General features: G+C 37.5%; 1 protein-coding gene across 1 annotated transcript in view; it reads right to left on the bottom strand.

Moving 5' to 3' along the window:
- The window catches only part of CATSPERE (catsper channel auxiliary subunit epsilon), a 145,184-nt gene that overhangs the window by 103,518 nt on the left and 16,270 nt on the right, over nucleotides 1-25,396 (bottom strand). The window contains exons 3-7 of the mRNA XM_052653544.1: nucleotides 24,943-25,016; nucleotides 24,594-24,663; nucleotides 21,621-21,691; nucleotides 8,199-8,223; nucleotides 2,033-2,110 (exon numbers count right to left, since the gene is read on the bottom strand). Coding sequence (XP_052509504.1) covers nucleotides 2,033-2,110; nucleotides 8,199-8,223; nucleotides 21,621-21,691; nucleotides 24,594-24,663; nucleotides 24,943-25,016 — 318 coding nt within the window. The remainder of the gene's footprint in view (nucleotides 1-2,032; nucleotides 2,111-8,198; nucleotides 8,224-21,620; nucleotides 21,692-24,593; nucleotides 24,664-24,942; nucleotides 25,017-25,396) is intronic.

Here is a 25,396-nt window from a genome sequence, read left to right on the forward strand (position 1 = left end):
GTAAATCAGAAAGAGATTGAGTGCAGCACTTTCACAGCATCATCTTTTAGGATTTTAAATAGCTCAACTAGAATTCCATCACCTCCACTAGCTCTGTTCGTAGTGATGGCTTCCTAAGGCCCACTTGACTTCACATTCCAGGATGTCTGGCTCTAGGTGAGTGATCACACCATCATGATTATCTGGGTTGTGAAGATCTTTTTTGTATAATTCTTCTGTGTATTCTTGCCACCTCTTCTTAATATCTTCTGCTTCTGTTAGGTCCATACCATTTCTGTCCTTTATTGAGCCCATCTTTGCATGAAATGTTCCCTTGGTGTCTTTAATTTCCTTGAAGAGATCTCTAGTCTTTCCCATTCTATTGTTTTCCTCTATTTCTTTGCATTGATCACTGAGGAAGGCTTTCTTATCTCTCCTTGCTATTCTTTGGAACTCTGCATTCAGATGCTTATATCTTTCCTTTTCTCCTTTGCTTTTCACTTCTCTTCTTTTCACAATTATTTGTAAGGCCTCCTCAGACAGCCATTTTGCTTTTTTACATTTCTTTTTCTTGGGGATGGTCTTGATCCCTGTCTCCTGTACAATGTCACAAACCTCCATCAATAGTTCATCAGGCTATGAGATCTAGTCCCTTAAATCTATTTCTCACTTCCACTGTATAATCATAAGGGATTTGATTTAGGTCATACCTGAATGGTGTTGGAGAAGACTTTTGAGAGTTCCTTGGACTGAAAGGAGATCCAACCAGTCCATTCTGAAGGAGATCAACACTGGGATTTCTTTGGAAGGAATGATGCTAAAGCTGAAACTCCAGTACTTTGGCCACCTCATGAGAAGAGTTGACTCATTGGAAAAGACTCTGATGCTGGGAGGGACTGGGGGCAGGAGGAGAAGGGGATGACAGAGGATGAGATGGCTGGATGGCATCACGGACTCAATGGACGTGAGTCTGAGTGAACTCCGGGAGATGGTGATGAACAGGGAGGCCTGGCGTGCTGTGATTCATGGGGTCGCAAAGAGTCGGACATGACTGAGCAACTGAACTGAACTGAACTGAACTGAACTGAATGGTCTAGTGGTTTTCCCTACTTTCTTCAATTTCAGTCTGAATTTGGCAACAAGGAGTTCATGATCTGGGCCACAGGCAGCTCCTGGTCTTGTTTTTGCTGACTGTATAGAGCTTCTCCATCTTTGGCTGCAAAAAATATAATCAATCTGATTTCGGTGTTGACCATCTGGTGATGTCCATGTGTAGAGTCTTCTCTTGCGTTGTCAGAAGAGGGTGTTTGCTATGACCAGTGCGTTCTCTTGGCAAAACTTTATTAGCCTTTGCCCTGCTTCATTCCATACTCCAAGCCAAATCTGCCTGTTACTCCAGGTGTTTAATTACCATTAATTTATTTTATTCCCTCTGAAGTCATTGTCAAATAAAACAACTGACTGGTTGTCATTCTGATTTATCAGTCTATCTCTTATGAATTTAATTACCATGCGTCATAACAACATGCTATGAAAAACTCAGATCTAGACTAATTAAGACATAGAGAATCCTCTATGAAAACTTTTCATTTTATGTTTCTCTTCTGTACATTTTAATTGTAACAGAAGAAAAAACTTGAATCTTGAAAGAGGTAAATTTGTAACAGATAAAAGGAAGGACTTATTTATGCATTGTTTTGTACTTTATTAATCTCCAGTGGTAAAGCATTCAGTAAAGAACTAGACAGATTTCTGAAGGATGACTTCAAAGTAGATGCTCAAGAAACACCTTTAAAGCATTTTAATGGTCAGCCCCTTTGTATATAATGAGGTTCACAGAAAATATGGAGAATGCTCAATAAGAATTCTAAAGAAAGATTTATAATTGTAGTGATTGAGCACAAGTTCAAAATCACTATAATGAGTAAACTAAATTTAGTGGATAATTAAAATGTATTTAGTTTTAGGCTACTTAAAATAAATTATTCACAGCTCTTAAAAAAGAAATGTAGCATATTATTTTATCTATGAAAATAATAATGTTTTCACCTACTAGGGAAGGTTCACTGGCATTCCATAGCAACTCACTGGGGTCCGCGTTTTCCGGATCATATATCCATAAAATGACAATCTACAAAATAAAATGTGTTTGCATTTCTTTACATTTTGGACAAATTTCATTTTTAGCTGTGGCAAAATATAACTATAAAAATGTTTTAATTTGTTTTTAAATTTTCAAATACCTCAATTTAAAAAATCAAAATTAGTGTGTGTTGTTTTTAACAAGAGAAACAATCCAAAGAATTAATAACATCCTCTACACTCCTGAGGTAAGTAATATTAAAGCTTTATATGAATGCCTATATGCCATTTTCTGCACCCACAAATAGACACAGCAGCCTCCCCACACACTCATACACTTTTTACAAAAATGAAATTACACTGGTCATGGTGGAGGGCATGGCAACCCACTCCAGTATTCTTGCCTGGAGAATCCCCATGGACAGAGGAGCCTGGTGGGCTACAGTCCATGGGGTCACAAAGAGTCAGACATGACTGAGCAACTAAGCACACACACATTCATAGTTTGCTTTTGTCACTTGATACACCAGAGTCATTTCAACAGATGTAGATCTAATTATTTTATTATTTTCTTCTTGAATAGACATTTTATTCTATTATAAAAGTAAATTATATTACAAACACGGCAAAAATTTTCTCTCCCACCTTATGCTTTGTCACTTACTTCCCACACCCTGCAAGTGACTACTATTGATAAGGTTTCTTCTATATTTCCATAAAATTTTTGTCCATATCCAATGTTACTTTTCTCCATTTTATGTAAATACTAGTATATTAAATGCATTTTTGAACATTATATTCACTTAAAGTTATATCTTCGATCTTTAAATGCTCTCATGAATATTTCATACTATTTTACATATTATTACAAATTATGGAGGAACCATAATTTAACAAGTAACCTACTAATATATATTTGTTTACCTCATTTTCCATTACAATCAAAGTTGGAATGAGCAGCTCTGAACATATATTACTTTGTACCTTGGAGTATTCCTAAAAGGAGAATTGATGAGTCACAGAGAATATGCATTTGTAGTTTTTAAGGATTCTGCTAAATTATTCTCCATTGAAGTTTTAACAATATACCTTCTCACCAGCAATGTATGAGATTTCTTCTTTTCTTCACAGCTTTCCCAATGTGATGTATTGTCATACATTTGAATATTGTCAGCCTGATGGATGAAAAATGGTTTTTGATGCAGTTTTAATCTGCATCTTTCCATATATTTGTATTATATTTCTGTTTCCTGTCTGGTGAACTATCTATTCATTTCCTTTGCTCAATTTCTATTGGGTTGTTGTGGTGGTGGTCGTTTAGACACTAAGTCATGTCTGACTCTTTGTGACCGCATGACTGTATCCTGCCAGGCTTCTCTGTCCACGGGATTTCCAAGGCAAGAATACTGGAGTGGGTTGCCATTTCCTTTTCCAGGGGATCTTATAACCCAGGGACTGAACCCGAATCTCCTGCATTGGCAGGTGGATTCCTAAACTGCTGAGCCACCAGGAAAGCCCCATTGGGTTATTAGTCTTTTATTTACTAATTTGTAGAAGTTTTTAACCTAAGGAACATTCTATATCTTCTACATCTTGATCTGTGTGGTAGCTGCATAGACATATGTGTGTACACATGAAAACATTTGTTTGCCTTAGATTCTTTATTATCCCCATATATTGCTGCCCTTCTTTTCTCTCTTTCTCCTTCCCCTTTTCCTTCCCTCCCTCCCCACCTCCCTTTTATCTTCCCTTTACCTTCTCTCAACCTACATAATTTAACAACTAGTTTTTATTTTTCCCTATTTTTCTCCATGCTATGAATTTGCAGAGATATATATATATACACATGTGTACATGTATTTTAAAAAAGAAGCATCTTAACATGTTCTTTAAAAAAAATTGGATCACATTGCATACTTTCCACATTCTTTTTTTTCACTCAAATATACATCATTGAATTTCTCCAGTGTCAACTCATAGTGACTGGACAATATTTTATGATATAGTTATACTGTAATTTACAGATCAATTTCTATAATAATGAAGATTTACTGTGGCTCCAGGTTTGGTTTGCTTTACCACATTACAATGCTACAAAATATGGATCATTTTCCATATAGCAGTATATACTAGAGGTTTTATTAATATTTCTGTTCAGTAGATTCCCAGGAGTGGGATTATTGACCCAAAGGGTATATATACATATATATATATATATCCGTTCAGTTCAGTCACTCAGTCATGTCCGACTCTTTGCGAACCCATGAATCGCAGCACGCCAGGCCTCCCTGTCCATCATCAACTCCCGGAGTTCACTCAGACTCACGTCCATCGAATCCGTGATGCCATCCAGCCATCTCATCCTCTGTCGTCCCCTTCTCCTCCTGCCCCCAATCCCTCCCAGCATCAGAGTCTTTTCCAATGAGTCAACTCTTCGCATGAGGTGGCCAAAGTACTGGAATTTCAGCTTTAGCATCATTCCTTCCAAAGAAATCCCAGGGCTGATCTCCTTCAGAATGGACTGGTTGGATCTCCTTGCAGTCCAAGCGACTCTCAAGAGTCTTCTCCAACACCACAGTTCAGAAGCATCAATTCTTCGGCACTCAGCCTTCTTCACAGTCCAACTCTCACATCCGTACATGACCACAGGAAAAACCATAGCCTTGACTAGACGGACCTTAGTCGGCAAAGTAATGTCTCTGCTTTTGAATATACTATCTAGGTTGGTTATACCTTTTCTTCCGAGGAGTAAGCATCTTTTAATTTCATGGCTGCAGTCACCATCTGCAGTGATTTTGGAGTCCAAAAAAATAAAGTCTGACACTGTTTCCACTGTTTCCCCATCTATTTCCCATGAAGTGATGGGACCAGATGCCATGATCTTCGTTTTCTGAATGTTGAGCTTTAAGCCAACTTTTTCACTCTCCTCTTTCACTTTCATCAAGAAGCTTTTTAGTTCCTCTTCACTTTCTGCCATAAGGGTGGTGTCATCTGCATATCTGAGGTTATTGATATTTCTCCCGGCAATCTTGATTCCAGCTTGTGTTTCTCCCAGTCCAGCATTTCTCATGATGTACTCTGCATAGAAGTTAAATAAGCAGGGTGACAATATACAGCCTTGACATACTCTTTTTCCTATTTGGAACCAGTCTGTTGTTCCATGTCCACTTCTAACTGTTGCTTCCTGACCTGCATACAGATTTCTCAAGAGGCATGTCAGGTGGTCTGGTATCCCCATCTCTTTCAGAATTTTCCCCAGTTGATTGTGATCCACACAGTCAAAGGCTTTGGCATAGTCAATAAAGCAGAAATAGATGTTTTTCTGGAACTCTCCTGCTTTTTCCATGATCCAGCGGATGTTGGCAATTTGATCTCTGGTTCCTCTGCCTTTTCTAAAACCAGCTTGAACATCTGGAAGGATATGATGCTGCAAATCTAAATTCTCCTTCATTTTCTATTTTTGTTAGCTATTATTTTAATTTCATTTTGTTAAAAAAATTAGTCATTATTTAAATATTTGACTGTCAATACTTATTTAGATGTATCAGCATATTAAATAGTTCACTTGCTCATTATTTACTGCATCTGGTACTTCAGTTTTTCAGTCTGAGAACTCATGTCTTGAACTGTGGAGAAAACACTGTAAGTGAAAATGAAAGTCGTTCAGTCATGTCCCACTCTTTGCGACCCATGGACTATACAGTCCATGGAATTTTCCAGGCCAGAATACTGGAATGGGTAGCCTTTCCCTTCTCCAGAGGATACTCCCAACCCTGGGATCAAACCCAGGTCTCTCATATTGCAGGCAGATTCTTTACCAGCTGAGCCACAAGGGAAGCCCAAGAATACTGGAGTGGGTAGCCTATCCCTTCCCCAGCAGATCTTCTTGACCCAGGAATCGAACTGGGGTCCCCTGCATTGCAGACAGATTCTTTACCAACTGAGCTATCAAGGAAGCCCTGGAGAATTCTCCATAATTATTGGAGAAAAAGAATTCTCCAATTCTTTTTCTTCCCTTTTGGAACACCTATCATATTTATGACAAATTGTCTTGGTCTATCCTCCATGTCTATTAACTCTTTTCCATCTTTTAATTTTTATGTTCTACATTCTGCCTGATTCCCATTCTGCATCACTAATTCTGCAGTTTTTTCAGCTGTATCTAGTCTTCTATTTAATCTGAATTTTTATTTTTAGATGCCTATTTCTTCATCATAAGACATTTATATAGGATGCTCTTCAATGTTGTATAATTATGAATAACCCTTGTTCTTGTTTCTTTCCCTTCATCTTTTGAGCAAACAAAATATGGATTTAATAACCTTTCAAATGGTCCTCATCTTTTGTTTTGAAAAGTATAAACTTTCTGCAGTTTATATGTATATATTCCAGGCAGTATGTCTTTTCCTGTGGTTTATGCCTTTTATTTTGAGATTATTTTCAGAGCATTTGTTTGCTAAGAGAGTCTTATACACTCTTGGTTATTAAATGAGTTTTATAATCACCTCTGCCTAGGCCCTATGTGTTTCACTACTTGCATTTTTGAGTTTACTAGTTGGCTCTAGGTTCTCCAACCTCTTGAGAGCAGTTAACTTGGACATTCATCTGAAACTCTGTGACGGTAACTCCTTGTCCGTTTACAGTCCCCAAAATGGTGTATCATCATTTATTTGCAATTAGCCAGAGAGTGGAGCTTTACTAGTTTTCATTTCACAAATCTTTAATAAATCCTAGCTTCATATAGGGAGGTTAATTTCAGCATCTCTTTCTCCCATATGTCGGAAACTTCATTTTCTATTCTCATACACAAGTTAAAACATCACCCTTTGTCTACCAGGGCTTATATTTTGTATAATAAACTTACTTCAGAATTCAACCTTATCTAACTCTGGATTTTAGTTCTTTAGTGACTTGTGACAACTAGGAAATTCCTTTAATTGCTTTTACATTCTATACATGCACATATACCAATATTAATGTAAAAGTCTGCACTGATATTATACACACACATATTTTGTAATGGCATTTCTATATGTTTTGAATAAGATGGAGGCTATTCTGCATTATTTTGGTCTATAATAAAAATTTTACTTTTAGAAGTTTCTATTTTCTAGCTTAAAATTCGTTATCTACTGATAATACTTTTTCTTTTTGCATTGTTATAGCTTTAGTAAATAATCCTATAATGTCAGTTGGGTTTGGATAGGGATACATACGGACACATGAGCTCATTCAACTATCTTGATCGAATACAGGAAGTTTTATTTATTATTATTTTCTTTCTGCCTCTTCTTTCCATTATATCATTGCTTTGAAAATATGAAAATATTTATGGAGATTTAATGTCCAAATATTACCACCTTATTTCAGTTTTCAAATTTTGGAATACATCTCTCTGTCATACTTAAAATCAGCCTTAACCCACATGTCAAAATTTTTAGATCTCAAAGACTCTTTCATAGGCTTGAAAATTACTGAGACTTCCACAGAGCTTTTGTTTTATGTCAGTTAGCCCTATCAATATTTATTACCATATAACAAATAAAAATTGAGACTATTTAAAGATATTTATTAATTTAACATCTACAATAAACCCATTATATATTAACTAACATGTTTATGGGGACTTCCTCTGTGGCTTAGTGGTAAAGAACCCACCTGCCAGTGCAGAAGACACAGCAGATATGGGTTTGATCCCTGAATCAGGAAGATCCCCTGGAGTAGGAAATGGCAACATGTTTATGAAAAAAATAATTATTTTCCAAGATAAAGAATAGTAAGAAGAATGGTTGTTTTACATTGTGAAATCTCTTTAATATTTGGCTTAATAAGAGACAGCTGGATTATCATCAGTTCTTCTACATTCAAGCTGTTGGTATATGGTATTCTGGTGGAAGTATATGGGGGGAAATCTATTCAGACAGATATATAGTTGGAAAAGTGCAGACCTCGCAGACCTCCTCAAAAGGCTTGTGAAGACCTAGGGGATCGTAGTCCATACCTTGAGTAACCTCTGCTCTAAGTAAATTATGCTGAGAATTAGTTTTGAAAATTCCTTGTCTGGTAAATATGGAAGAGAGAAATAATACAGTGGTAATATGTGAAGAAGTATATAAAAACTTTAAAAAAAGTTTTACCTGGGTTAAATTGTGAACAAAATTTCTGTTGGGAAAAAGAAAAATCATATTTTAGTAAACAGAATCCTAAATATTCAGTTAAATAATCTACTCTCAACATCAGTTCAGTTCAGTTGCTCAGTCATGTCTGACTCTTTGTGACCCTATGGACTGTGGCATGCCAGGCCTCCCTGTCCATCACCAACTCCTGGAGTTTACTCACACTCATGTCCATTGTGTTGGTGATGCCATCTCCAGCCATCTCATCCTCTGTCATCCCCTTCTCCTCCCTCCTTCAATCTTTCCCAGCATCAGGGGCTTTTCAAATGAGTCAGCTTTTCGCAACAGGTGGCCAAAGTATTGGAGTTTCAGCTTCAACATCAGTCCTTCCAATGAATATTCAGGACTGATTTCCTTTAGGATGGACTGGTTGGATCTCCTTGCAGTCCAAGACTCTCAAGAGTCTTCTCCAGCACCACAGTTTAAAAGCATCAATTTTTAGGTGCTCAGCTTTCTTTATAGTCCAACTCTCACATCCATATATGATTACTGGAAAAACCATAGCCTTGACTAGATGGACATCTGTTGGCAAAGTAACGTCTCTACTTTTTAATATGCTGTCTAGGTTGGTCATAACTTTTCTCCCAAAGAGTAAGAATATTCTGTTTATAGTCCACTGTGTGTAAGTCACTTCAGTTGTTTGCAACTCTTTCTGACCCTGTGGACTGTAGCCTGCCAGGCTCCTCTCTCTGTGGGGATTCTCCAGGTAAGAATACTGGAATGGGTTGCCATGCCCTCCTCCAGGGGCTCTTCCCAACCCAGGGATCTAACCTGTGTCTCTTACATCTCCTGCAATGACAGGTGGGTTCTTTACCCATTAAGCCACCTGGGAAGCCCTTATATTCCATTATGGACATATAAATGATTAAATACTAAATGTTAAAAAAAAAAGCTCATGTCCATAATTAAATATAATTTTTGCTGAGGGGCATGAATCTATATACTTCTTCCTGAATAATACTGTAAGCTAATTTGACATGATCAATGCACATTAAAAAGTCCATAGTTTAGGGACTTCCCTGATGGCCCAATGGTTAAGACTCCCTGTTTCCACTACAGGGGGCACAGGTTCAATCCGTGCTCCAGGAACTAAGATTCTGCATGCCACATGGCAAGGTCAAAAAAAAAAAAAAGAAAAAAACCTATAGAGTTTACATGTTTTAATTTATGTCAAGATAAAATTTATCAGTTAGCACTGCAAATGTTTCATTTATAGCCTTTCAGTGTAAATTTTCTGAAAGAAGAAAATTTACTTGTATATTTATTTATATGTTGTTTAGAAAGTAATTTTTCACTGTAAAGATAGCTGTTATTTTTAAAATCACATAACCTCTATAAATCAATGACTCAGGATTGTGATTTCTTTTGTGCGTAGTACTTCAGTTCAGTTCAGTCGCTCAGTAGCTCCGATTTTTTGCGACCCCATGAATCACAGCACGCCAGGCCTCCCTGTCCATCACCAACTCCCGGAGTTCACTCGAACTCACGTAGCCATCTCATCCTCTGTCATCCCCTTCTTCTCCTGCCCCCAATCCCTCCCAGCATCAGAGTCTTTTCCAATGAGTCAACTCTTCGCATGAGGTGGCCAAAGTATTGGAGTTTCAGCTTTAGCATCAGTCCTTCCAAAGAATACCCAGGACTGATCTCCTTTAGAATGGACTGGATGGATCTCCTTGCAGTCAAAGGGACTCTCAAGAGTCTTCTCCAACACCACAGTTCAAAAGCATCAATTTTTCATAGTGCTTAGTACATCATTAAGTACAAAATAAAATGAAGATGTCTTGGGAATCAGTAAATGTACATGCAGTAAGTTCCTAAGACCATATGATGAAAATAATATTTCATATGTCCAATCTGATATATGAGAAAGCTACTGAAACTAAGTACTAAAAATCTTGATAGGCGATATGTCCAAAGTTCAAAAAGTATGAAGTTTTTCAAAAACATCCCCTGTCAGCACACAGGCACCTAAAACTAACCCTTGAAGCTGAGGATGCAGAGAGTCCTGGCTTGGGCCACCACTACTGCCTGCCCTGGTCCCTATCTACTGTACCTGGAGGCACTGCTGAGGACTACGATAGCCCTTGCAGTCACTGTGGACACCCTGCAGCATTTGGTAAACACCATGCAACTGTCAATGTTCTGGACCTTAGTGGGCTAAACTGAGGAGACATTGGACCACACCGGATCCAGAGCCAGCACATGCCCCTGCACATGACACCCCATACCACTAGACTGGTGGTCACAGCACGCTCCAGCATGCACAACCACAGGTGGAGGTCTTCTCTTAGTGAGGTCAGTCTATGATGTCTGGAAGTGGTGACTGCTTCTTCAAATGTGCAGACACCTACACAGGCTACAAGGACAGTGAAGAATCAGGGAAACATGACACCACTTAGGGAACACAGGAAACTCAAGCAACGAATCCTAAGGAAATGGATTACATGAATAGCCTGACAAAGAATTCAAAATATGGTTCTAAAGATGCTCAGAGAGCTATGAGAGAACAACAACAACAACAACAACAAAACAATTTAAAGAAATTAGAAACACAGTATAAGAACAAAATGAGAAATTCAAAAAAGAGACTGAAAACATAAGATTTTGGAAAGGAAGAATTTATAAGAGAGCTTCACAGCAATTAGACAAGAGAAATAAATAAGAGTTATTCAAATTGGAAGGGAAGAGGTAAAACTATTTGCAGATGACACGATACTCTGTGTAAAGAACCCTGAAGTCTCCACACAAAAACTACTAGAACTAATAAAGGAACTCAATAAGCTAGCAGAATAAAAAGATTAATACACAGAAATCCATTGAATTTTTAGACTAACAATGAAATATCAGAAAGAGAAAATTTTAAAAATCCTGTTGAAAATCTCATCCAGAAAAAAAAGGAATTAAACTTAACCAAGGAGGTGAAAGATCTGTACACTGGAAAACTGTAAAACCTTGATAAAGTAAATTGAAGATAATTTAAAGGAATGGAAAGATCTCATCTTCTTGCAGGGGAAGAGTTCATTGTTAACTTAGTTTTTAATTTTTAACTTAATTGTTAATTCTTAAATTGTTAAAATGGCTATACTACTCAAAGCAATCTACAGATTTAGTGCAATCCCTATCAAAATACACATGATTTTTTTTCACAGAACTAGAACAAATAATCCTAGAACTTACATGGCACGACAAGAGATTGTGTATTAATATAACACAAAACCGAACAAAAGGAGAAAAGCATTACAAGTGATAAACGTGGTCACTACAAAGTTTCAATTCTTCAAAAAAAATCTTAATAATTCAAAGTTATGTGCACCTAAGAGATACCCTCAAAGCATAAAGCAAAAAATTAGGCACCTACATGCAAAACTGACATGTCTACCACCATAGTGGGAAATTTTAGCCAATTATCAACTCATGAGTCAAATAAGTACAAAAGATTTGAACAGTACACTTAACACAACTGACCTACTGGACATAAATAGCATATGCTATCCAACAATAGGAAAACATATTTTCTTTAGGTACTCATGAGACATTTATAAACTCTGACTACATGCTAGGCCAAAGATTTGATTCTAATACTTCTGTGATAATAATAAAATTAGGTTAGAACTCAGTAACAAAATAATAATTGAAAAGACTCACATCTGTAAATTAAAAATGCATTCCTATACAGCACATTTGCCAACCAAATTATAGTGGCTCTTAGACTATTATTTCCGAGCAGTAACGAAATATCACGACTATGATATACTCCAATATAGAGGTATTTAGAAAAAATTTTACTTCCTTAAACATACACTTGAAAAAAAGGAAGTCTTAGATCTATGTAATAGACTAAATAACTAGTTTAGTAAGTTTCAGAAAAACAAACTCAAAAAAAGAAATATAAAAAACAAATTGAGATAAAGTAGACAACAGCAGAAAAACTCAATAAAGCCGAAATATAGTTCTTTGAAAAGACTAATAAAATAAAAATATCTCTAGGGAAAAAAAATAAGAAAACAAAAGGAAGGCACAAATAAAAATATTAGAAATGATAAAAGAGTGGCATACCTACAACTACTGCAGAGATTAATCAAAAATATAAGAGGATATTATGGGAAATATTATGACATAAAAATTGATACTAACATTGCTAAATGAAGACACAGAAGAATTTCTGGAAAAACACTACAGAAATGAATTTTACAAGAATTAGAACTCCAAAGTAGCATTCTAACCATTAAATAAATTGAATTAATAGTTATAAAATCTTCCCCCACACACTCAAAAAGTACAGATCCAGGTAGATTTCTATGCAAGTTACCATCAAATACTCAAGGAACATATATTTCCAATCTTAAATAAAATCTCTCAGAGAATAGAAGTAAAGTGAAAGTTGTTCAGTCGTGTCCAACTCTTTGTGGCCCCACGGACTATACAGTCTGTGGAATTCTCCAGGCCAGAATACTGGAGTGAGTAGCCTTTCCCTTCTCCAGGGATCAAACCCAGGTCTCTGCATTGCAGGCAGATTCTTTACCAGTTGAGCCACAAGCGAAGAGAATAGAAAAGAAAGACTAATCCTAACTTACATGATGAGTCTAGCATAGTCTTGGTATCAAATGTATTAAAGGATATACAAGGGGAGTAAAACCACAGGCCGCTCCCACTCATGTATATTCACACACATAAAAACCTAAACAACATTAGCAAATGTAATCTATAAATGTATATGAAAGATAATTCATCAAGACCAAGTTAGCTTATTCTAGAAATACAAGTTTATTAATATGGAAATATTAATAACTATTATCTATCAGATTTACATAGTAGAAAGAGAAAAACTATACAAATATTTATGTGGAAGCAGAAAAACATTTTGAATATTTAACAAGTCATAAAAAGAATTCACAGCCAGCTTGGAATAAAAAGGACCTTCCTTAATCAGGTAAAGTTTAACTCATAACCTGTAATAAATATTATGCAAAATAGTGAAATGATGAGAGTCTTCCTTTTGAGATGATGAATAAAATAAGAAGCCCTGCTATCACCCTTCTAAAAAGGATTGTATTTGATATTCTAGACATGTAAGAATAAAAGGAATAGAAGGCATACTTATAAGAAAAACAAAATCATCATTATTTGTGGGTAATCTGATTTTATTAAATTCCATCCAACAGAATACATAAATAATCATAATTTAGCAATATTGCTGAATGCAAAAATCAACAGTCAAAAGTAAAGTGTATTCTATACAACAGGAAGAGCTGGTTATAAATTATAATTTTAAAAGTTTGATTATTTATAAGAGAAACAAAAATATAAACTACCTAAGAATTCAGTTCAGTTCAGTTCAGTTGCTTAGTCATGTCCGACTCTTTGTGACCCCATGAGCTGCAGCACACCAGGCCACTTGTCCATCACCAACTCCCAGAGTTTACTCAAACTCATGTCCATTGTGTCGGTCATGCCATCCAGCCATCTCATACTCTGTTGTCCCCTTCTCCTGCCTTCAATCTTTCTCAGCACCAGGGGCTTTGCAAATGAATCAGTTCTTCGCATCAGGTGGCCAAAGTATCGGAGTTTCAGCTTCAGCATCAGTCCTTCCAATGAATATTCAGGACTGATTTCCTTTAGGATGGACTGCTTGGATCTCCTTGCTGTCCAAGAGACTCTCAAGAGTTCTCCAACACCACAGTTCAAAAGCATCAGTTCTTTGGTGCTCAGCTTTCTTTATAGTCCAACTCTCACATCCATACATGATTACTGGAAAAACCATAGCTTTAACTAGACAGACCTTTGTTGGCAACGTAATGTCTCTACTTTTCAATATTCTGTCTAGGTTGGTCATAACTTTTCTTTCAAGGAGCAAGCGTCTTTTAATTTCATGGCTGTAGTCACCATCTGCAGTGATTTTGGAGCCCCCCAAAGTGAAATCTCTCGCTCTTTTTGCTGTTTCCCCATCTATTTACCATAAAGTGATGGGACCAGATACCATGATCTTAATTTTCTGAATGTTGAGTTTTAAGCCAATTTTTTCACTCTCCTCTTTCACTTTCATCAAGAGGCTCTTTAGTTCTTCTTCGTTTTCTGCCATAAGGGTGGTATCATCTGCATATCTGAGGTTATTGATATTTCTCCCAGCAAACTTGATTCCAGCTTGTGCTTCGTCCAGCCCAGCATTTCTCATGATGTGTTCTGCATATAAGTTAAACAAGCAGGGTGACAATATATAGCCTTGACGTACTCTTTTTCCTATTTGGAACCAGTCTGTTATTCCATGTCCAGTTCTAACTGTTCCTTCTTGACCTGCATACAGATTTCTCAAGAGCCAGGTCAGGTGGTTTGGTATGTCCAACTCTTACAGATCACAGTTTGCTGTGATCCACACAGTCAAAGGCTTTGGCATAGTCAATAAAGCAGAAATAGATGTTTTTCTGGAACTTTTGCTTTTTCAGTGATCCAGTGGATGTTGGCAATTTGATCTCTGGTTCCTCTGCCTTTTCTAAAACCAGTTTGAACATCTGGAAGTTCATGGTTCCTGTACTGCTGAAGCCTGGCTTGAGAATTTTGAGCATTACTTTGCTAGCATGTGAGATGAGTGCAATTGTGCAGTAGTTTGAGCACTCTTTGGCATTGCCTTTCTTAGGGATTGGAATGAAAACTGACCCTTTCCAGTCCTGTGGCCACTGCTGAGTTTTCCAAATTTGCTGACATAATGAGTGCAGCACTTTCAGAGCATCATCTTTTAGGATTTGAAGTAGTTCAACTGGAATTCCATCACCTCCACTAGCTTTGTTCACAGTGATGCTTCCTAAGGCCCTCTTGACTTTGCATTCCAGGATGTCTGGCTCTAGGTGAGTGATGATGCCATCGTGATTGTCTGGGTCCTGAAGATCTTTTTTGTATAGTTCTTCTGTGCATTCTTCACACCTCTTCTTAATATCTTCTGCTTCTGTTAGGTCCATACCATTTCTGTCCTTTATTATGCCCATCTTTGCATGAAATGTTCCCTTGGTATCTCTCATTTTCTTGAAGAGATCTCCAGTCTTTCCCACTCTATTGTTTTCATCTTTCTTTGTATTGATCACTGAGGAAGGCTTTCTTATCTCTCCTTGCTATTCTTTGGAGCTCTGCATTCAAATAGGCATATTTTTCCTTTTCTCCTTTGTCTTTCACTTCTCTTCTTTTCTCAGCTATTGGTAAGGCCTCCTCAGAGAACCATTTTGCCTTTTTGCATTTCTTTTTCTTGGGGGTGGTTTTGATCCTAATGAAAATGTCCTGATACTTTTATTATTAAAAATTATAAAACCTTATTGGCAGACATGTAAAAAAAAACTTTAGCAAATGGAGGGTTATATATTAGTCCGGAGTAGAAAGGCTTCTCAAATTGATTAAAATATATAGACATACTATGAAAAACTCAACTAAGATTTTTTGTAGAATTGACAAACCAATTCCAAAAATTTATAGGAAAGAGAAACAGGCCCAAGATAAAGCTAAGAAGTTCCTAGAGAGGACAAGAATTGGGGTCAGTGTGAGGCAGGTATTTGTGCTATCACTTCTCAAGATTTAAAAAATAAACTTATAATAATACAGATAATATAATTTGTTCAAGTATATACAAATAAATCAGCTAAACAGAATAGCTAATCCAGGATGAAACCCATGCATACACGGACACTTGATCTATGGCAGAACTGGTTTTGTGGAAATATCATGCAATGAAGTGAAGTGAAATGAAAGTCCGACTCTTTGGGACCCCATGGACTATACAGTCCATGGAATTCTCCAGGCAGAATACTGGAGTGGGTAGTCTTTCCTTTCTCCAGGGAATCTTCCTAACCCAGGGATCGAGCCCAGGTCTCCTGCATTGTAGGCGGATTCTTTACCAGCTGAGTCAGAAGGGAAGCCCCAGATCATTCAATAAATGAATCTAAAAAATTAATTATTCATACCCAAAAAATAAAGTTGTAGTTCTATCTTGAAGCATATACAAAACCTAATTCCAAGTGGATTAAAGATTTAATTGTAGAAAGCAAAACTATACAGAATTTAGTGAAACCTTACAGATTATTATGAAACCAAGAAATAAAATGGGTTAAAATGCTAATTTAATACAGAAGAAAAATTCCTCCTGAATAAATGAAAACCTGCTCCATAGTAATCAAGGAAATGCAGATAAAAGAACAATGATGTGATTTCACACCTACTAGATTGAAAATAATTTAAAAGTCAGATATTAAGTGTTGTAAGATATAACACAGTGGGAACTTCATCCACTGCCAGTACAGATGTAAATTTGGACAATCTTTTAAAAATCATTTAGAGGCTTCCCAGGTGGCACAGTGGTAAAGTATCTGCCTGCTAATGCAGGAGACACAAGAGATGTGGGTTCGATCCCTGAATCAGGAAGATTCCCTAGAGTGGGAAATAGCAACTCACTCCGGTATTCTTGCCTGAAAAATCCCATGGACAGAGGAGCCTAGCGGGCTACAGTCTATGGAGTCACAAAGATTCAGACACGACTGAGCAACTGAACACACACACACAGGCATGACCTAGTAAAGTGGAACAAATGTATATCCTACATTTAGCTAATTTTACTTTTAGGTCTATTCCCTAGAAAAACGTTATTTATGTACATTAGATTGGTACTTTCCAAATTATTATTTCCAAATAATGCACATACAAATGACTGCAGGATCTTGTCAAAATGCAGATTATGATCCATAAGGTTTGAAACGAAGCTGAGGTTCTTTATTTCTAACAAGTTCCCAGATGACACTAGTGCTGCTAGTCCTTGGACCACCTTTTGAGGAACAAGGCACTATCTTGCAAATAAATGCATCAGCAGGAGAATAAGCAAAAATAGTTATATAATGAAGTACCATCAGGCAGGAACAATGTAAGAATTAAAGATTCTTGTTTAAAGATGGATGAGTGTCAAAATCTGTGATGTTTAGAGAAAGAAGCAAGTCACAGATGAATGCTTATAATATGATCAATTTAAATAACATTCAAAAACAAAACTAAACAATTTATTACCATTATATATTGTTGGTAAACTATAAAAAGCGAAGAATCTATTATACAGTTTTCAGGATAGCAGTTAACTCTTGAGGGATAGGATGTGATCATAAGAAAGAAAGTGAAAGTCACTAAGTCATGTCTGACTCTTTGCAACCCAATGGACTGTATGTAGCCCACCAGGCTCCTCTATCCATGGAATTTTCCAGGCAAGAATACTGGAGTGGGTTGCCATTCTCTTCTCCAGGGGATCTTCCAGTCCCAGGGACTGAACCTGTGTCTCTTGAATTGCAGGCCGACTCTTTTCTCTCTGAGCCACCAGGGAAGCCTAAGCAGATTCTAACATGCTGGTAATGTTCTATTTGTTCACTTGCGTGATAGATACATGGGTATTAGTCACTGATGGTTCCTATGATCTCCTCTTAGGGGAAAGAGAAAGTAGCCTTTTGGTTACAGAGGCAGGATCTATTCTCCAATGAAGTGTTACCATGGATTTTTATTTCCGAATTTTCCCTTCTCTCTGTTTCTAAGTTGGTTCAAAACCGACAGAGGGAAAGCTGGTGATTGGCATGTCTGAAATTCCCAACAAGGACAGAAGCCTGCCAGTTTCATTAGTAGCAGAGACTTAATTCTTGTTTCTTGGTAAGACTCCGGGAGAGTGGCCATAAATTAGAGAAGAATGGGTAAATGTGTCCTGTTGGTGGGGCTTGCTGAAATCTAGTGATCAGATCGTTCAGTTCAAAGATTATACATAAACTGCAGGGCCATCTGACATTAAGGGACATGTGAACCAGAGTAATCAAACTATCAGCCAAAACCATGCCTTGCCAAAGACATAAATATTCCGATAGGTTAGGTTTAGGTCATATGCCAATACTCAATATTCTCTGTGGTCAATGAAATATGGGGTTGTAAAGGTGCTGTGCTGTGCTTAGTCACTCAGTCGTGTCTGAATCTTTGAGACCCCATGGATTGTAGTCCGCCAGGCTCTTCTGTCCATGGGGATTCTCCAGGCAAGAACACTGGAGTTGGTTGCCATTTCCTTCTCCAATGCATGAAAGTGAAAAGTGAAAGTGAAGTTGCCCAGTCGTGTCCAACTCTTTGTGACCCCATGGACTGCAGCCTACCAGGCTCCTCCAGGGGACCTTCCCAACCCAGGGACAGAACCCAGGTCTCCCACATTGCAGGTGGATTCTTTACCAACTAAGCCACCAGGGAACCCCAAGAAAATGGAGTGGGAGCCTCTCCCTTCTCCAGGGGATCTTCCCGACCCAGGAATCAAACTAGGGTCTCCTACATTGCAGGTGGATTCTTCACCAGCTGAGCTACAGGAAAGCCTGGTTGTAAAGGTAGTACCACATAAATAAAATGAAATTAATAATTTCACCACAAAATGCTGCTGCTGCTGCTAAGTCACTTCATTCGTGTTTGACCCTGTGCAACCCCATCGATGGCAGCCCACCAGGCTGCCCTGTCTCTGGCATTCTCCAGGCAAAAACACTGGAGTGGGTCGCCATTTCCTTCTCCAATGCATGAAAGTGAAAAGTGAAAGTGAAGTTGCCCAGTCGTGTCCAACTCTTCCTGACCCCATGGACTGCAGCCTACCAGGCTCCTCCGCCCATGGGATTTTCCAGGCAAGAGTACTGGAGTGGGTTGCCATTGCCTTCTCCATCACTACAAAATAGAGGAGGGATATTTCCCTCAAAGAAAGCAATATTAAGCAGATAAGAAGAATTAAGTACATTACAGTCATCTGGAAAGCAGGGACCATATAAGACAGTTCCTCATACCCTATCCAGTACTTAGGATATGCTTTAACTATGATACTAAAAAAAAAAAAAAAATTTCTGATTCATTGATACATTTTAGTTATTGAATGATTTTATAATGCAATTAATTATTTTTTCTTGTACCAGTTTTTCTTTCTCAGTTATATCATTCATCATCATGTTAAAAAGGGTTTGAAGAGCTATCTGAGAAACTAAGAAACTCCTTTTGGAATATAATATGTATAGTGGAAACAAAAGTGGCCTGTAATCTGAAAAACCAGAGACAATTTCCAATGCTATCTTTTTAGTAGCTACATATAGTTTTCCAAATTATTTAACCTACCCAAGCTTACATTTCCCCATTTATAATAAAGATTGTAATGCTGACATTTAACTGGTTATTATGAAAATTGACAAAGCTGATTTACATGAAGTATGACCAAGTAGAAGCAGTATATGTTCAGATAGTGGTTGCTATTGTTATTTTTTGGAGAAGGAAGTGGCAATCCACTCCAGTATTCTTGCCTAGAAAATTCCATAAACAGAGGAGCCTGGTGGGCTACAGTCCATGGGGTCTCAAAGAGTCAGACATGCATGACAGCTTACACATGCACACATTGTTATTTTTACTGTTTGTTCTTCAATATTAGTTGGGTAGTACATTTGAGGAGAAGGCAATGGCACCCCACTCCAGTACTCTTGCCTGGAAAATCCCATGGACGGAGGAGCCTAGTAGGCTGCAGTCCATGGGGTTGCTAAGAGTCGGACACGACTGAGCAACTTCACTTTCACTTTTCACTTTCATGCATTGGAGAAGGAAATGGCGACCCACTCCAGTGTTCTTGCCTAGAGAATCCCAGGGACAGTGGAGCCTGATGGGCTGCCGTCTATGGGGTCGCACAGAGTTGGACACGACTGGAGCGACTCAGCAGCAGCAGCAGCAGCAGCAGCAGCAGCAGCAGCAGCAGCACCAGTACATTTGAGGATAAACAAAGTGAAAGTGAAGTCACTCAGTTGTGTCTGATTCTTTGCGACCCCATGGACTGTAGCCCACCAGGCTCCTCTGTCCATGGGATTTTCCAGGGAAGAGTACTAGAGTGAGTTGCCATTTCCTTCACCAAGGTATCTTCCCGACCCAGGTATTGAACCTGGGTCTCCTGCATTGCAGGCAGATGGTTTACCATCTGAGCCACCAGGGAAGTCCAGAGGATAACTTAATCAGTAAATAAAAACTTATATGGAAACTATAATGTAGATAATTCATTTGTGGTTAATTAAAGCTAAGCCTTTGACTGTGTGGATCACAACAAACTGTGCAAAATTCTTAAAGAGATGGACATATCAGACCACCTGACCTGCCTCCTGAGAAATCTGTATATAGGTCAAGAAACAACAGTTAGAATCAGACATGGAACAACAGACTGGTTCCAAATCAAGAAAGGAGTACGTCAAGGCTGTATATTGTCAAGGCTGCTTATTTAACTTATATGCAGAGTACATCATGAGAAATTCTGGTCTGGATGAAGGCTAGAATCAATATTGCCGGGAGAAATATCAATAACCTCAGATATGCAGATGACACCACCCTTATGGCAGAAAACGAAGAATAACTAAAGAGCCTCTTGATGAAAGTGAAAGAGGAGAGTGAAAAAGTTGGCTTAAAGCTCAACATTCAAAAAACTAAGATCATGGCATCCAGTCCCATCACTTCATGGCAAATAGATGGGGAAACAATGGAAACAGTGAGAGACTTCATTTTGGGGGGCTCCAAAATCACTTCAGATGGTAACTGCCTCCATGAAATTAAAGATGCTTGCTCCTTGGAAGAAAAGCTATGACCAATCTAGAGAGCATATTATAAAGCAGAGACATTACTTTACTGACAAAGGTCTGTCTAGTCAAAGCTATGGTTTTTCCAGTAGTCATGTATGGATGTGAGAGTGAAGTTGTTCAGTCGTGTCCAACTCTTTGTGACCCCATGCACTGTAGCCTACCAGGCTCTTCCATCCATGGGATTTTCCAGGCAAGGGTACTGGAGTGGATTGCTATTTCCTTCTGCAGGGAATCTTCCCAACCCAGGGATTGAACCCGGGTCTCCCGCATTGTAGGCAAATGCTCTACCATCTGAGTGACAAGCTTTCTATGGATGTGAGAGTTGGACTATAAAGCTGAGCACCGAAGAATTTATGTTTTTGAACTGTGGTGTTGGAGGAGACTCTTGAGAGTCCCTTGGACAGCAAGGAGATCCAACCAGTCCATCTTAAAGGAAATCAGTCCTAAATATTCATTGGAAGGACTGATGCTGAAGCTGAAGCTCCAATACTTTAGCCACCTGATGCAAACAACTGATTCATTTGAAAAGACTGATGCTGAGAAAGACTGAAAGCAGAAGGAGAAGGGGACGACAGAGGATGAGCTGGTTGGATGGTATCACCAACTCAATGGACCTGACTTTGAGCAAGCTCTGGGAGTTGGTGATGGACAGGGAAGCCTGACGTGCTGCAGCTCATGGGGTCACAAACAGTCGGACAGGACTGAGCGACTGAACTGAAAGCTAAATACTCTTAAAATGCATTAATTACCTTTCTTTTGCATTACTTACATAGCCTTATAATACCATAGAAAGCAAATATGAGATCTGTCCACATATAAATAGCGTTCTTCCTCTAAATCCTAAAAAAAAAAAAGAAAAGAAACTATGATAAATTTAGATGACTGGTTCTATTATATTTGTTTCTGTGAAATTATATATATATTGTGTATACACACACACACACACACACACATATATATATATATATATACTTGCCCTAGTACCTGCTAATATTTGGTCTTTAACCCTTGTTCCTGACACTTGCTCCTAACACTTTTGTAATTCTGAGTAATAGGAATGTCTCACACAGAGCTCCTAAATTCCTTTTGTTCTAATGATGTAAACTCTTGGTGGGCTCCTGGTTGGGAACTGATCACTAGAAAGACCAATCCACGATCAACAGCTTGGAACTTTCAGTTCAGCCTCCCATTCTATGGAGAGGGGAGAAGGGGTGGAAAATGAGCTAATACTCAATCATGCCTGCTTGATGAAATCTCCACAAAAATCCCTAAAATATGAGAGTCAGAGAGCTTCTAGGTTGATGCCAGTAGGTGATGTACCCAACTCCACAGTGACAAAAGTTCCTGCACTCAGAACCCTTCTGAACCTTGCCTTGTATACTTCTTGACCTGGCTGTTCATCTGGATCTTTTTACAATATCCTTCATTTTAACTGTAAATGTGTTTCCCTGAATTCTGCAAGCTGTTTAGCAAATTATCAAAACTAAGGAAAAGGTTATGGGAACCTGAATTTACCACCCACCATCATCAGGCAGTCAGAAGTGTAGGTGACAACCAGTGACTTGCAATTAGCATCTGAAGTGAGGGGAGTCTTGTGGGACTGGGCCGTTAACTTGTAGGATGTGACATTAACTCTAGGTAGATGGTTCCAGAACTTTAAATGGTAAGACACCCAGCTGGTATAGGAGAATTGGTCCATGTTGAACCCCTCCCTGCTATGATCTGGTTACAGAATTGTTCTCTGTGAATATACAAAGGAAAACAGTGAGTTTTCCTAGGCAGTCTTCCTCAATGAAATACAATTTGATTAATTTTCTGTTTAATGGTTCTCAACCAGAGATGAATTTGCTTGCAAGGAGATGTCTGACAATGCCTGGAGATATTTTAGGTTGTTATAACTGAGGACTGTTGAGTATATTAAGTCAGTGTGTGTGTGTGTGTGTGTGTGTGTGTGTGTGTGTGTGTTAGTCATTCAGTTGTGTCCAACTCTTTGCAACTGTAGCCTGTCAGGCTGCTCTGTCCATGGAATTCTCCAGCCAAGACTACTGGAGTGGGTTGCCATTCCCTTCTCCAGGAGATCTTCCCTACCCAGGGATCGAACCTGGTCTCCTGCATTGCAGGCAGATTCTTTACCATCTGAGCCACCAGGCAAGCCCCATTAAGTCACATGTATATCCTTAAAGAGTAATGACAAAGATATTCCTATATATATATATATATATATGTATGTATTTGTGTGTGCATACTTTTTACATGTATTACACATTTATGTAGACTTCCAAAACATAACAAAAGGGAAAGAAATCTTTTACTTCTTTAGGAATTGTGTCATGAAACTGGCAAGCACTCAACTCAAAAAGCCAAATTCAAGTATTTTTCAATCTATAGGGATTGAAGAATGAATTACTATATTCATCTGGCCTCTCCCACATCACCCTGTCCTACTGTTCCCTGAAAATAAAGATTATTAAGTAAAAAGAAAGCAACAGAACTCAGGGAAATTATTAACTTATGAAAAAAAAAAAGTAAAAAGAAGGCACAAGTCCCAAGGTAAAGGCAAGATTTGTCACACGAAGTCTCCACACAGCAATGACTTTAGATACGCTTGTGTGGGAACTTCAGCTATTAGTACTTTGTTACTAATTAGTACAGTGTCAATGCTTTAAATTCATTATTATTATTATTGTAAACTAGAGAGGATTCAACAACACTCATTTATTTGCATCCACACAGCTTTCTTGAATTGAAGAAAATGTAGTAGAATACAAATAAACCTGCTAGAAATGGCTCTTACTTCTGAGTATTGTCATAGGAGTATATGATATTAGTCCCACTTAGCTGGGAATACTATTATCATTATGATGGTTAACTGGGGCTTTAATATATTTACTAATAAAAAAGCTAATGTAAAAATCACATACGATAGTCCCCTCTTATCTGTGGGATATGTATTCTAAGACCCCCAGAGGATGACTGAAATTGTAGATAGTACCAATCCAACCCTATATATACTGCTTTTTCTGTACATACGTACCTAATATAACGTTTGATTTATAAAGTAAGCCCAGCAAAATATTGATTATAATTAATAATAAAATAACTACTTCAATATGATCTTTCTTCTTTTCTCATTAAGTCAAAAACTTTCACCTTTTCACTTAAAGGAAGTACTTTATGGCTTCTCTTCGGCATATCTGAATTGCCAGCATAACTGTTCTTGTACTTTGGGGTCATTATTAAGTAAAATTAGGGTTACTTAAACACAAGGAGTACAATATTGAAATTAATAGGTGTGATAACTGGGAAAGCTATTAAGTAACTAATGGGTAGGACATGCTGGACAAAGAAATGATCCATATCTCAGAGAGATGGAGTGGGACCACAAGATAATTCATCATGCCACTCAGAATAACTGCATTTTAAAGCTTGTGAATTGTCTATTTCTGGAATTTCTCATATAAATATTTCAGACTATAGGTGACCATGGCTAACTGAGAGCACAGAAGGTATAATCACAGATAAGCAGGGGACCACTGTATTAGTTCATAACTTAACAATTTGCTATGAGATATTTCTAAAAATTAATGATATACTGATAATAATTTTTAAATACTTCATTTATAATTACAACTTTACCATTTAAATGGGTTAAATTAAGTCAAAAACCTCAAAAAAAGGCAAAATAAAATGTAACAGGGATGGTTATTCGAGATTTACTAATTTATCATTTAAATCAACTTACCGGGCCTGAAACAATTGGTTTTATAGCGTAAATACCAGGAGAAGAACATCGTAGTTCTGTTTTGGGTAATCTAGCATTTTTAAAAAAAAAGAGAGAAAGGAGAAATAAGTATAGATGCATACGAGATTCCCCTACAACTTCTTAAGCCTAAGAACTTCCATTGTATGCTAATAAGAAAAATAAAAAATATAGCAACATTTTACTTCTATTTTCAAAGTGATTTTTGTCTTTCTTTCACATCTATTTAATGAAAAGAAATTTACATTAAATCACAGCCTTAAACCTAAATGTCCATACTATATGAATGCTTTTTTACACATACATTGATTTTCACAGCAAAAAATCTTACCTTGTATTTTTTATAGAACAAGCTGCTGGAGCACTCCACTCAGAAAATAATGTTCCTTCATACTCTAACTTAATCTGAAAAAGAAGGTAAAATAGCTCAAACAAAAAATCTGCTCCAAAATTTTGTATCTCAAATTTTAGATGTAGAGTTCAATTTTTCTGAGTCTCTTATTGTTTAAAGAAAGAATAACTAAAATTAAATTCCTTTTAAATTGTACAAGTATTATGACAAGGGAAAAGTAACTTCTTTATGCCACTTCAATAGTCTCCCCCAAACTGTAATATTTTTATTTTACTTCAAAAATAATCTGTTAAGTAATAATCTAGAAGAAGGTGTTTAGTATCATAATTTTCTTCAATTGCAGTTTCTTTATTTCCTTACTTCTGCTTTTTTTCCCTGCTTCTACATTCTTTCATTTATAAGTTCTTTCTTCCTGGAAGTATATCACACACTT

This window comes from Budorcas taxicolor, chromosome 16 (assembly GCF_023091745.1).
Source record: "Budorcas taxicolor isolate Tak-1 chromosome 16, Takin1.1, whole genome shotgun sequence".
Lineage (NCBI taxonomy): Eukaryota > Metazoa > Chordata > Mammalia > Artiodactyla > Bovidae > Budorcas > Budorcas taxicolor.